The 14,990-nt window shown below is 47.8% G+C and overlaps 1 protein-coding gene across 21 annotated transcripts in view; it reads right to left on the reverse strand.

Annotated features, from left to right (window-relative positions):
• The window catches only part of TANC1 (tetratricopeptide repeat, ankyrin repeat and coiled-coil containing 1), a 248,195-nt gene that overhangs the window by 118,346 nt on the left and 114,859 nt on the right, over positions 1-14,990 (reverse strand). For 17 of the 21 annotated variants that reach the window (XM_051849494.2, XM_051849485.2, XM_051849483.2 and 14 more), the window contains one exon: positions 3,336-3,524. In XM_051849494.2, the coding sequence (XP_051705454.1) occupies positions 3,336-3,524 (189 nt within the window). The remainder of the gene's footprint in view (positions 1-3,335; positions 3,525-14,990) is intronic. The other 4 variants (XM_051849496.2, XM_008258621.4, XM_070070820.1 and 1 more) reach the window with 1 other exon arrangement.

The raw sequence follows: 14,990 nt of genomic DNA on the forward strand, positions 1-14,990 counted from the left end.
AAACGTACGGCCACATGACGATCAGGTTAATGAAACTACCCCTGGCCCAGAGTTCTCAGGACCCAGCAGCTAACTGCCAACTGCATTAATATACACATTCCCATCAATGCAGGCCTTTGTACACAGTGGACAGTCTTGGGCCCTAGCTAGAATAATAGCTCCAGTCCCTGACAGTTTCTTAATTAGCATCAATTATAAAGAGTTTCTAGCCAGACAAGTAAAACAGGCTTGTATTTTTTTTACAGCAGAGTCAACCAAGAGGAAGAGGAAGGGGCCTAACCCTACAGATCAGAAGTCACCAAGGGAATGGAGTAGCTGTGTGTAAAGGGAGCACGGCCTTTGTGTAAAGGGTTGGGGACAGGGCGTGATACCCTCCAGGCGCTGCTGTGTTTCCTGTATCACTAGTGGTGACAACAGGGCTAGCTTTTAAAATAGATGGATATTTTTAAATCCACAGCACATTCACAACCATATGTCAACTTTTTTTTTTTTTTTTTTTTAACCAGCAGGTAGAACATTAGGGCTCTGGGTACCTTTTTAACAGAAAGGATGTGTGGAAAAGTATTGTGTATGGTTTGATATATTCAGTCTCTGCCATTTTTCAGCAAGCATCTCTGCCCTCAATGTTTCTTTTCCAATTAAAATTGCTGAGGTAATGAAGCCAAATTACCACTGTGAGCCATCAATTTGCTGCAGAAGCACTGCTCTGTTAGACATGTCTGCTTAGCTGATTTCATTATCATTTGGACCAAAACATCTAAGACAGGATATTTTCTTCAGGGCAGGGAAAGGTTGAATGATACAGAACTACGACTCCCTTCTACTCGCAAAGTCCTGCAAAGAATTTGGCAAAAATAAATTTCACTCCCACAGAGAAAACCTTTGGGATGTTCTCTCAAAACCGTAAATACCTCATCTGGTCTGGACACAGAAGGACACAGGCCTTGCCCCCGTTTCCCTGCCCACACACCTGCAGCATCTACAAAACCCTTCTGGAAATCCACACTTCCCAGTTTGCCACTGCTACTCCAGGTCCCCACTGAAACAAACACTGAATGTGTTAATAAGAAAATTATATCAGAACCGCAGTATTTCCTGGACTCTCTCAAGTCTTGCCCAGTCCTAAGGTCCAAGCAACATCAATTCATTTGCAGTAGTGCAGACAACAGGCAGGAAATATTGTCCAAAGTCTCCAATCTCTGCACTTGGCCTTGCCTTCAACTGAGGTCCCGTAAAGAGACAGATAGGCAGGGGATACTCAGAAAAGGCACCTTGAGGATGGTGTTATGGCACAGTGGGTTAAGCTGCCATCTGTGATACTGGCATCCCATATAGGATCACTGGTTCAAGTCCTGGCTGCTCCACCTCTGATCTGCCTGCTAATGCACCTGGGAAACTAGAGGAAGATGGTCTAAATTCTTGGGCCCCTGAAACCCATGTGGGAGACTGGGATTGAGTTCTGGGCTCATGGCTGTTGTAGCCATTTAAAGAGAGAACCAGAAGATGGAGGATGCCTCTGTGTGTGTCTCCCTGTAACTTTGCCTTTCAAATAAATAAAAATCAATCTTTTAGACAAAAGAAAAGACTTGTTGCTTGCCCTCAAGCATCAGACATGGAAAGCACATATTAAAGAAAAAATTACTGATACTGGTTAATGCACAGTAAGGTAGACTTTATTTGGATGTAGGGCAGGACACTGCAGTAGAATTTTGCAGTTGAGAGACAGATGGGGCTCAACCCCCAATACAGCATGGATCAGTGGGAGTTTATGGCCAAGCAGCCCAGTTGCAGGGGGTGGGGTGGGAGGAGGGTGTCCATGGGTGGAAAATTAAGAAGGGGAAAGGAGAGTCTGGCTAAAGTGACCTGACAGGGTTCTTGCTGCAGCCAGGCCGAGGTGATCAGACACCACCCGGGGGACAAGGGATGGGCATTAGGCTCCCAATCAGGTCAGAGGAGTTTTTGCTGAACTGACTTAGCAGGTTTGTTTGCCTCATACTGGATTTTTACAAGAAAGTGCACAGACGGCCCTGCAAGAAGGTTCTGCAGCCTCACTAAATGTCAGTTATATACACCATTTCAGAGTAACACAACAAAAGACATAGTTGGTAACAAAAAGTAAAATCCTGTGCACAATCTTTAGCAAGTCGAGTAATTCCAGTCAGCACAGGCCAGCAAGAGAGGCAGTGTGGGGCCTGGGCTTTGAAGCAATGAGGAACTTTGACAGCTATGCAACAGGGGAAGCCAAAGACAAAAGCAAGGATGCTCCAGGGATTTTCCCTGATTTGATAGGCTGAACACCTTGAACACAGGAGTCACTTCACACCCAAGCCTTCCGCAAGCTCCAGCCGATGACTGGATTGTAAACAATGCCATCCCAAATTTTTATGTAAAAGAATCCCAGAGCAATTAAAAACAAATCTGGACCAAATCCACAGTAACATTTCCAACTGAACATTTGCCCTCTTAATTTCATCCCTAAACCTCAAATATCCATTAAATGACTCAGAAATAATGCAGATATCTTTTCCAGGAATATAAATATCTAGAAGACCAGCAAAACAGATACCAATTAATTCCACAGCCCCAGGGCACCTGTTAGATGAATTCCAAATATGTTTGCACAGAATTGAAAAGAACCCCTGAGTGGCACATGATGCAGAAAGTCTCAATTTATCCTGCCTTTTGTAAATAAACACTCAGCAAGTCTGCAGGAGTATCCAAGAACTCTTCATGACTTCCAGGCAATGCATTTTGGAAAGGCTTTGCTCACCTCTGAATCACAACCTCTCAAAGTGCAATCATGTCTGACTTTTTCAGTAACACTAAGTGGGAAAAGCACGTGACAATGGGGGAAACCAAAATACATCACATGAGTGATCCCTAGGTCCCTGCGCCCCATCCCTTCACAGGTCTGCGTCTTTACAAACACCTGAATGTTACAGCTACTCAAATACTGATGCAATCAATTGAGCACATCAGTGTCAAACACTTGGCAGTAAGAGACGGACTGCTGTCAGGTGATAATACCTCATGTGAGTTTAGATTTTGGTGCTCCTTAATTCATCAACAAGAAAACTATACAAATGATGGCTAACACTAGCACTGATACTAATATCTTGACTCTAAAAAATTTTAGCTTGAGCAGTCCAAACAGTTTTCATAGAGAACAGGACAAATCTATTAAAACCATACTTCTTTCTTACAGAATTTTTTCTTCTCCCAGAAGTTACTGTAACAAAGACAAAACACTCTCCCAGATTTCCTGTGGGCACTAGTTTCGCTCATGTCACAACACGCAGTACCCGTGTTTGGGTCCTGTTCTGAGGCTTCTTTACCTGGGGACTTTTTGTTTGATCTTGACTGCACCAAGTGAGACTGTCGAGGCAGCAAGGGCGATGAAGGCAGAGACATTGAGACACCTTTGGCCAAGCTCACCCTATAGGTGTCCTCTGCTAGGGGAAGGCTGCTGACGGGAGAGTCGCCAGGAGGCAGGACTGCAGAAGTCTCAGGACCGAAGTCTCCTCCTGGAGTGGAGAGAGAAAATAACTCCAGTTAGACCAGCCGGTACCAACTCATGCAAATTTAACTGCTACGAACTACATTCTTAGAATATAATTCCCATGTACCAGATGCATATGTGTTGAGTATTTTTAAAATTTATTTATTTATTTATTTGAAAGTTGAGAATGAGAGAGAGAGAGAGACAGAGACAGAGAGAGATCATCCATCTGCTGGTTCACTCCCCAGATGGCTGCAATGGCCAGGGCTGGGCCAGGCTGAAGCCAGGATCCAGGAGTTTTATCTGGGTAGCTCACGTGGTTTCAGGAGCCCAAACATTTGGGCCATCTTCTGCTGCTTTTCCCAGGCACATTAGCAGGGAGCTGGAAGGTAAGTGGAGCATCTGGGACACAAACTGTTACTCATATGGGATGCCAACATTGTAGGTGGCAGCTTTACCCAAAACAGCAGCCCCTGTGCTGAATATTTTTAAATGACTTTCCTCTGGCCTTCTCAAAACTTTTTACCACATAAGGAAAACTCAAGCCTCACCCTCAGGTATCAATAACTGCCCTATATCCCTTTCTGTCCCACCCCAACAGGTTTGGTTTCACTCCTAAAAACAGGCCCAGATAGCCACTTACCTAAGAGTAGATCAAGATCAAGTAGGAAAGACCCATTAAAAGCTTTGATTTCAGTGGTGGCTTACTGGCCTCACACAGCTGTCACTGGAAGAGAGTCACACACCTTGAGCCTTCCACAGCTCCTCTCCAATGAGGCAAGCCAAGGGAGGAGCCAGACTTCTTCCATGACCCTCCCCAACACCACCCCTCTGGCCTCTCATCCCACTACTCCACACCCCCTAACACAGGGCCCAGCGCCCTAATACTTGGCAAGCCACAAACAAGTCACAGGACTAAACCATGGCTTGCTTATTGGCCAGGATCCCCTGGGTGCTCAACCCCTAAGTGAACCTGGGGACAAAGAAGCTTACTCTTATGACACTGAACACTCTAGGGCAGGCAGACCCCTGGAAGAGAGGATGCAACCACAGTGTAGGCAAAGCAGGCAAAGGGGGCCACCATTGTGGCTCAGTCACGGCCTGCAACACTGGTGTCCCTTATGGGCGCCGGTTTGAGTACTGGCTGTTCCACTTCTGATCCAGATCTTTGCTAATATCCCTGGGAAAAGCAGTGGAAGACAGCTCAAGTCTTTCAACCCCTGTCACCCATGTGGGAGACCTAGATGGAGTTCCAGGCTCCTGGCTTTGGTCTGGACCAGCCATTGCTATTGCACCATTTGGAGAGTACATCAGCAGATGAAAAAATCTCTGTCTCTGCCTCTCCCTGTGGGGAGCAACTGGGAGCAACTCGGACTAGACTAAGTTACTGGAATTAAGACTTATTCTATGCATCTGCTTTCCCACAATATGGCGCTGAGAAGGGAAACAGCTTCTACACAGCTGCCTCCAGTTCAACCAATAAACTGTGGGACCTGCTCCTGATTGCAGGAGAGCAGCGTACTCGGCGTGTGGGTAGCAGAGTTGGGATTGGTGGAAGAGGACTATAAAGGAGGAGAGAGACGGCATGCACCAGGAACATCTAAGGGGAACATCCGAAGGAACACCTGTGCAGCCCCCGAGAGAGCCGGCCGTCGGTGTGCCGCTCCCCCGCGGAAGTGGGGAATGTGGCAGGGGGAACCGCCCTTCCACGGAGGTGGAAGGGACGGCAGCCAACCCGGGAAGAACCAGCAGCAAACCCGGGGAGGGCCGAGCAGACGAAAGAACAGCGCAGGGTCCTGTGTCGTTCCTCCACGAAGACAGGGAGCGACATAATGGTGCCGTGACTCGGATATGAAGCCTAGCCAGGGCTTAGTGTCGTTCCCCCACGAAGACGGGGAGCGACATAATGGTGCCGTGACTCGGATAGGAAGCCTAGGCAGGGTTTAATGTCGTTCCTCCACGAAGAGGGGGAGCGACATCTCCCTCTCTCTGTAACTCTTCCTTTCAAATAAAAAAATAAATCTTTTATTTAAAAAACAAAATATACAAGAATACAAGCAACAGAGTATCTTATTTGGGGCAGCCTCTCCAATAATATACAAGCAGTCCTCAAGTACTCAGAAAATATTCTTTCCTCCTAACTGCCACTCCTCCTCTCCCCAGCACACATGTAAGAAGCAACCAGAGGGGAGGCCAGTGTCCTGGCAGAGCAGGTAATGCTACACCTGCAATATCAGCATCCATATGGGTGCCAGTTCAAGTCCTGGCTGCTCCACTTCCTATCTAGCTCCCCACTAAGGGCCTGAGAAAATCAGTGGAGGATGATCCAAGTGCTTGGGCCCCTGCACCCAAGTGGGAGACCCAGAGGAAGCTCCTGGCTCCTGGCTTCAGTCTAGCTCAGCCCTGGCCATTGCACCCATCTGGGGAGTGAACCAGTGGATGGAAGATTGATCAATTTCTCTCTTTCAAAGTAAATAAATTGTAAAAAAAAAAAAAAAAAAAAAAGAGAGAGAGAGAGAGAGAGAAGCAACCAAGGATGTGAAGGATGTGCAGGAAAATCACTACCCTAACCACAAAGTATCTGCAAACTCTCAAAGACAGACAGCAGAGTCGGGAAGACAGGAGTACGTAATGTTTTCCACAAGCAAACCATTCTGTCTGACAAAAGCTATCAAACTGGGCTTTGCCATGCCTAACTTCAAAAACTCAAGGACTAGATTTGAGAAAAGAAGAAAAATGGAAGCTGACTAGCCGGGCAGGAACTCAATTTTTGCAGCTCTTTGTGTACGAGGCTCAGAACCACCCTGTTCCAAACGGCTTCACTGAGTTTGTTTTTCACGTTAGGAGCCATGACAGGTAGAGTCACTGTCTTGGCAGCCTGGGGTGAGCTCATTTCTTACTTCCAAAGGCAACTCCAAACCAGCAGAGCTGTGAGCAGAAAAGGAGCGAGCTCTGCAATGGATAAGTCGGCAAAATGAGAAACAGAACTTTGGTTCCATCTGAGCCAGCTGTGCGTGAATGGGTTTTAATAAACTTAGGTAACTAAAGATTTATCCTCGATGACTGGCATGTGAAGCAATAACAGAAATACTAGGACATCCTTACTGGAATTACAAAAACAAGGACATTTGTGCAAACACCCAGTTCTGCCCTATAGGAGGGAAGCAGGCAGGAGCAGGTACAGGCCTCTGCCCCCAGGGTCCATGTGAACAGCAACAGTCTCTCACCCACCCTGTTTCCCTACTGGGCACCCCATGGTAGCACTGTCACCATATTCCCAGGACCACAGAAGCCAGCCAGGACCCTTCAGAAGCCTTGAGCCAGTGCCTGAAGCTTCCTGGCTGTCTCCTTCCACTGTCTGGCAATGAAATAGACCTTATGGCAGTGGGCTGCTGCACCTTAAACTATTGGGATGGAATGCTCACTGCTGTGACGAGCCTGGTAAGAGAAGGGGGACAGCAGTTTGTTTTGGCCTAATACCTGGTTCTCATGGCCAATCCCCACTGCGTGGCTCTCATGGGAAGGAGGCAGATCTGTGGATGTTTAGGCAGCAAATACAGGAGCTAGCCAAGAGCTGAGGCAGCAACTCCAAGGGGCTACAAACACACACACACACACACACACACACACACACATGAGGGCTGTGAGGAGCTTTAAAGAGGTGACACTTGGGTCCCTTGTGTTCTGAAGAGAGCCACACTACCCTGTGGCTGTCCTTACATTGCCTAAATCACAGGCCTGGGTAGCCAGACAGCTGTGGAATGGCCACAAAGACAGTCTCCCCAGTCATTCAGGATGGTTCCTGACCTACACAAAAAAAAACAAATAAAAATCCAGGCTTCGAGTCCCTTAATTTGGATGGGGATGCAAAACAAGGGAGAAATACGTATATTTTAATGACACATGAAATAAAGCCAAGATCGTTACTGAGAAAATACTGAGAAAAAGTATTTTCCTAAATACTTAAAATTCTCCAACATGATACGAGGAAAGCTAGGAAACAAAGGGTAAAAGAAAATTAAAGAGTTTCCTAATTACAAGTTCTGTCCATAAAGTTTGTTTATATCAAGCAAAGCAAATATTTTCATTAACTGCAAATCTGGTGGGGCTGAATTTCCAGAGCATGCCATGGCAGCCGGGAGCAGCAGCCTTGCAGCAGCTGTGTATCAGCTGCAAGGCAGCCTGGGGCCAGGGCAGGGGCTTCTCCTTCAGCGTCCCCTCGTGGGCCCACCTCTGTCCCAGACCCAGAGACACGCGGTTCTCTTTGGTGTGTTTTTTCAGAAACACTTGAACTTGTGGCTTCCTTAGAAAGGCACAGAGCAGGGAGAGATGTGGATGAGGAGGAGAAGGCCGGAGCTTCCCACAGGCGCCAGGGCGGGGTGTGGGGTGGGGGTCGCAGAAGGCCAGGAGAGTCCTGGACGCCAGAGGCAGGAAGCGGAAGTCCCTTGGAGCATCCACACCCAACAGCGCCACCAGAGGCTCCGCATGACTGAACGTTTCTCTGCAGATGCTCCGAGAACCTTAGGAGGAACGAGACACACTTCATGGCAATGAGGGGCACAGCTACTTCCTTTTCTCTGTGACCTCTCTCACTGCCCCCTCCACTGGGGACAGAGGGCACCCTTGCTTCCCCCATCCCGGGACTGAGGCTGAGGCGGCTGCAGAAGCGCCCTCTCCAGGGTACGCGAAGCCAGTGACCAACCGAGGCGGACGTGTGAGGCTGCCTCCTGCTCCTCAGGCAGCAGGTGCACGTGCATGCCACAGCCAGGGCCTCCCACCATGCCACACTTTCGTCTCAGACAGCACGCGTCCAGTCCCTGTCCTGGACAGCAAGCTGAGGTGGGAGCACTCATGAGGGGCCGGGCCCCACAACATCCACCACACTTGCCTCTGTGAGCACTTAAGAACCGGACTTAGCAAAGATGCTCCCCACAATAGATGCATTTCAGCTGGGTTAGAAGTGGTCGGCACAGGTCACACATTTTCTATAAAGGGCCTGAGAGTAAGACTTAAGGCTTTGCAGTCACAGCCTTTCATTTCTTTCATTTCTTTCTCTCTCTCTCTCTCTCTCACACACACACACACACACATTTTAAAGACACCAATTCTTGCAATTCCAAAAATAAAACCCCAGAAAGGGCATGGAGTCACAAGGACATTTATGAGGTTCTTTCTGTTCATAATAAACACATACAAACACACACACACACGAAATGTTAAGCACACATCATAATTTGCAAACATGATGGAATTATCAAAAGGGATAAAACCATCCAATAGGGTACTTGTAAATTTGCTATTGATAATAGTTCTGAATGTCAACATTTTTGCAATATTGCAGATTGCGAAAAGGGATTTCAAGTCACAACGGAAGAAAACGCAGATCTGGGAGATGAAAGCACACAGGCGGCAACACAGAATGTTAAATCCAGTGGTACAGATTAGAGTACCCAGAGTGTAGGATTAGAGAAGGGCTTTAAAAACGAGGGCGGCCGAGGCAGGGAGATGAAAGCGAGTGCGTATTTCAGAAAGGGGAGACCCATGAAAGGCACGGGTGAGCTCAGACATTCAGGTAAATAGGTCTGCAGAGGCAGGAAATAAGATTTCCCATTTACTGTGCCACTGAAGTGGCTGGTGGCAAGCGGGGGATGGAGGCTTAGAATAGACAAGATGTTCTGTTTAATCAGCTCCAGAAAACAGGACTTGTTCCATACGCTTATCTGGGGCATTAAATGTATTAGGGCATCTTTTGAGCAGGACCTGCCTTAGACTGTACCAATGTTTCTTAAACATATTTTCCATCATAAAATTTTATAACCCAACAAATCATATATGTTTACAGAAACCTAGAAAATTGGAAAAAATTTCCACCCCATGATGTAGTGTCGCTGCTGGACTCTGCAGAAGGTGGCTCTCTGGGCACCTAAGAGCACTTGAAGCCATTTTGCTTCTTAGAGGATCTCCCAGTGTCCAGGCAGAGCTACTGACTGTTAATGCACATTGTCAACAAGGAAGTTAAGATATATGCATTCAAGAAAAATTTTTCAAAGATAGTCGCACAATCATGAGTAACTCTCAAACAATACAACTAAAAGGCAAGAAAGCAGCTAACTCAAGGGCACAGAAAAACCTGCCAATGGGAACAAATTCCCTCTGTCTTCCAAAGCCCTGGAGGCCACTTCTAAATACATGGTAAATAGCACCCTCACAATGTTATTCTTACTTCTCAACAGTAACAGAACAAAGTGCACAAGTGTGCTCTACCCTGGAACAGAGGGGCACACAGACTAGTGCTTCTTCTCTAGTTGCCCAAGTTTTGGGGAAGGTGGATAGCATATTAGTTAAGACACAGGGACAGGGATCACCGTTGTAGCTTAGCGGGTAAAGCACATGAGCACCAGTTCAAGTCCCGGCTGCTCCACTTCAGATCCAACTCCCTGCTAATGGCCTGAGGAAAGCAGCAGAAGATGGCTTAAGTGTTCGTGCCCCTGCAACCCAAACAGGAGACCCAGATAAAGCTTCTGGTTCTTGGCTTTGGTCTGGCTCAGCCCCAACCACTGAGGTCATGTCAGGAATGAACAAGTGGATAGAAGATCTCTCTGTCTCTCCCATTCTCTCTGTAACTCCAACTTTCAAATAAATACATAAATCTGAAAACAAAACAAAACAACAACACTGGGATGTCCACATCCCGTATCAGAGTACCTGAGTTTGAGCCAAATTCTTTTTTTTTTTTTTTTTTTAACTCCCAGGCCTGGAATTGTGGCAGCCTGTGATACTGGCTTCCCAAATGAACGTCGGTTCAAGTCAGGTGTTCCACTTCTGATCCAGCTCCCCACTGATGTACATGGGAAAGCAGTGGAAGATGGCCCAAATGCCTAGGCCCCTGCACCCACATGGGAGACCAGATGAAGTTCTTTGCTCCCGGCTTCGACCTGGTCCAACCCTGGCCATCCATTCTGGCCATTTGGAGAAATGAAAGAAAGGGTGGAAGATTTTCTCTCTCTCTCTCTCTCTCTCTCTCGCCTTTTCTCTCTCTAACTCTGCTTTTCAAACAAACAAATCTTTTAATAAAAAGAAGAAAGAAAAATGTTACTCCTAGCCAAAATGAAAATTTTATCATGAAGAATAGTGATACAGGACTTAGCATGTAAACTTCCAATAAAATAATAAGCATAATGTGGATTTTCACGTTGCCCTAAATGCACAGAATAAAGAAGAAAAGGCCCTGGAATTGCAGGGACTCACATGGTTTGATAAGAGCTGCATTGTTGAGCCAAACTCTAATTCTGATTCTAGCGTTCTGCTAATGCACACCTGGCAGGCAGCAGGTGACGGCTCAAGTACATGAGTCACTGCCACCCATGTGGGGGATCCAGATTGGGCTCCTGGTTACTAGCTTCGGACTGGCTCATCCTTGCCTACTGTGGTCCTTTGGGGAGTAAACCAACTTATAAAACCTCTCTCCCTCCCCACACTCTTCAAATAAATAATTTCTAAAAAAATTTGTCTATGTTTTTCCATAAGATATGTCACCATACAAGAGTTTCTGTGATTTGGGCCTGCTTGGTGGTGCACTAGGTTAATCCTCCGCCTGTGGCACTGGCATCCCATATGGGCGCTGGGTTCTAGTCCCAGTTGTCCCTCTTCCAGTCCAGCTCTCTGCTGTGGCCTGGGAAGGCAGTGGAGGATGGCCTGAGTGCTTGGGCGCCTGCACCCACGTGGGAGACAAGGAAAGAAGCTCCTGGCTCCTGGCTTCAGATCAGCGTAGTTCCAGCCGTGGCGGCCATTTGGGGAGTGAACCAATGGAAGGAAGACCTTTCTCTCTCACTCTGTCTATAACTCTGTCAAATAAATTTTAAAAAAAGTTTTTGTGATTTAAAAAATATAACTGCAGGGGCATTTGGTACAGTGGTTAAGACACTACCTGGAATGCCTGCATCTCATATGGAAGTACCTGGGTTCGAGTCCTGCCTCCACTTCCAATCCAGCTCTCTGCTAATGTGCACTCCAGTTGGCAGTGGGTAGTGGTTCAAGTACTTAGGTCCCTGCTACCCATATGGGAGACCCAGAATGGGCTCCTGGCTTTGGTTCAGTCCAGTCCTAGCTGCTGTGGGCATTTGGGAAGTGACCCAACAGATGGCAGCTCTCTGGCTGGCTGGCTCTGGTGACTCTTTCTCCACCTTTCAGCCTTTCAAATAAAAAAAAAGAATAAATATTTAACATATATGACCTCAGAAACACTGTCACCACAGAACCCCAAATAAGTATACCTTGAAATAATAAATGTTGGGGCCAGCACTGTGGCATAGTGGGTGAGGCCACTGCCTGCAGTGCCAGCATTCCATATGGGCACCGGTTCAAGTTCTGGCTGCTCCACTTCTGATTCAGCTCTCTGCTATGGCCTGAGAAAGCAGTGAAGGATGGCCCACGTCATTGGGCACCCATACCACTAGGAGACCCAGAAGAAACTCCTGGCTCCTGGCTTTGGATCGGCTCAGCTCTGGTCGTTGTGGCCAGTTAGGGAGTAAACCAGCAGATGGAAAACTCTCTGCCTCTCAAATAAATAAATACACCTTTAAAGAAATAAAATAATAAATGTTTTCTTAGAGGTAACAGGTGCCAGGATGGGGTTTTAGGTGCTTTATATACCTTATCTCATTTCATTACCCGTCTTCTTTGGATGAGAAAACCAAGGCACCGAAAGAGGATGCCGACAAATGACAGAGCTGAGTTTAAACCTCCCAGCACCTGCTGAGGAACGTTCAATCAACTGGAGACTCGTGTCATTCTGTCCAGGCCAGCATCATGTGGATGGTATGGATGGATCCAAGTCAACTGTCCCAGCACCTCTGCCCTTTGAGGACGCTTGTGAGACAGGCTTTCAATATTATGTCACTTTGTATACTTAATAGGGAAAACCAAAAATAGTGTATGTAGGTCTGTGCACAGTACTGGGCCACAGGAAGAAACCTGTCCCCCTGTCTGTGTTCCCTTTCCTGCCAGCTGCTTAATTAGTTCCCCAGCACTGGGGAGGTACCCAGGCCCCACGATCATTAATTTTCCTTCAGTCATACCTTTTTCTGTTGCCATACAAGTGAGGCATATCTGAGACAGATGTTTAGTCATCAGGCACCCTAAATAGTTCCTTCTGCTTCCCTTGGTACTGAGCGTTCATTAACTCTGGCAGCATTGGGGTCTGCTGCTTCCCTGCCACCATACAGACACCCCTGCTTGGCCCAGATGAGAGAGGACACTGCAGGCAAGCTGGGGCTCAGAGCTGCCAGTCAGGGCTCACCTGGCATCGATGAAGAATTCACCACTCTACATTTCTTGAGGCGCACACAGCCTGCCTTGGTCCTTGGGTCCTGGCCCATTCCACGACGCAGGCTCTGCGGCTCAGCAGGATCAGCGTTGGGTGCCTAATTATAGCAGTGGCTCCTATGCCCTGCACACAGAAGGAAGCTGGAGCCCTGCCCAGGCTCAGTGGTTTTTTTTTTTTATTTATTTGAACATCAGAATCACACAGAGAGACAGAGGAGAGGCAGAGTGAGAGAGAGGTCTCCCATCTGCTGGTTCACTCCCCAATTGGCCTCAACAGCCGGAGCTGTGCTCATCCAAAGCCAGGAGCCAGGAGCTTCTTCTAGGTCTCCCATGTGGGTGCAGGGGCCCAAGGATGTGGGCCATTTTCCACTGCTTTTCCAGGCCATAGCAGAGAGCTGGATCAGAAATGGAGCAGCTGGGACTTCAACTGGCACCCATACGGGATGCCAGCATTGCCGGCGGTGGCTTTTACTTGCTATGCCACAGTGCCAGCCCCACAGGCAGTGGTTTTTAAAGCTCATCGAGTGACTCTCCTATGCAGGCAGGACAGACAGCCTTTGAGGCCAGAAGGCAACAAAAAGATGCCAAAGGTGTGTGTTCTGATCATCTCGAGACAAAGAGGTAGGAGAGAAGAAAAGGGCAAGAAGCTCAGCCGGTAGCCCATTAGGATTTCCACTATTTAAAATGTCCATTCTTGGGGCTGGCACTATGGTACAACAGGCTAATCCACTGCTTGCAACACTGGAATCCCTTATCAGAGTGCCAGTCGAGCCCCAGCTACTCTGTTTTCAATACAGCTACCTACTAATGTTCCTGGGAAAGCAGAGAAAGATGGCCCAAGTGCTTGGGCCCCTCGGGCCCCTCCCACCCAGGTGGGAGACCTGGTGGGAGCTGTTGGCTCCCGGCATTGGTCCGACCCACGTCGCTGTGGCAGCCACTTGGAGAGTGAACCAGCAGATCCAAGTTATGGGAAATCCATCTGCGTGTGTGTGTGTGTGTCTTCTTCTCTATGGCATTTTGCATTATGAATTAATAAATAGATCTTTTTTAAAAAAAATCCATTCCTTAACTGTGTATAGGAACAAATGCGAGTATACTTGTATACACAGCCAGACACATGCACACACTGAATATTTGTAAATATATACGAACATACTAACACAAACATGCATGGAGGCCTCTAAAAGGACACACATGAACTAGAGGCAGTGGCCATCTCTGGGATGGCCAGCCAAGAACACAGGTGCGAGGCAGACACACTGACAGGCTCGCACTGTTTTCCATAAATATTTATATTTCCCAGGACGGAGCCATGTGTAGATTTGAGAGGATCTGTAGGTTAAATGGGCCACCCAGTTGGCCTAGCTTGCTAAAGGGGTGAAATAAAGCTCTATTACTACTTGGCAGTGAGCCTGGCAGAGGTGACTGAAGTTGGCATGGGACACGAGGAAGGGTGCCAGCGACCCGCTCTGAAGGTTGGGTGCCCGCAGCACTGAGCGCCACATTCCCATCTCTGCCAGGCTTGGAGCTCACAGCATCTCTTCCCTCCTTATCCTGAACTCAGTCCCCTCTGCGGAGAGTGGCAGGCTGGGAGTACAGCTGCTGATGCTCACTTACCTGAGGATGCTCGGGAAACTGGAGTTTTGCTGGGGAGGGAAGAAGAGAAGAGAGGAACAGGAGAGGGGTGGGGTAGGGATAAGAGAAGAAGGCTGATGGTCAAAGGGGAAGAAATGAGGCAAGACAGGAACAAGGAACAGAGTTGGAAAGGGCAGAGGGAGAACAGCCAGTTCAGGGGCGGGGAGGCAGGTGGTAAAAGCGTGCATCCCTGGTTCTGTGTAAACTACACTGGGCTCACAGCCCAGCAAAATCTCTCAACACTTTGGTTCAAGCATCTCTCACTGCAAAGGACAGGACAAAAAACAGGTGCAAAACTACACCAAAGATAAGGGGCTCCTAGGAGAGGCAAGAGTTCCTGGGAACTTTAAGGAGGCTAAAGGAGCATCCTTTGTTGTTGCAAAGAAGAGTGACCTAACTACAGTGGCACAACAGAAGCGCACAGCCCACCGAGGGGCAAGATGTGGGATCCCTCATCCTGCGGTCTGTTCCAGGCCACATATGCCTCAGAGCTGGATGAAACACACCGATTCCCTCCCCCCAAAACTCTCCC

This window comes from Oryctolagus cuniculus, chromosome 3 (genome assembly GCF_964237555.1).
Source record: "Oryctolagus cuniculus chromosome 3, mOryCun1.1, whole genome shotgun sequence".
Taxonomy (NCBI): Eukaryota; Metazoa; Chordata; class Mammalia; order Lagomorpha; family Leporidae; genus Oryctolagus; species Oryctolagus cuniculus.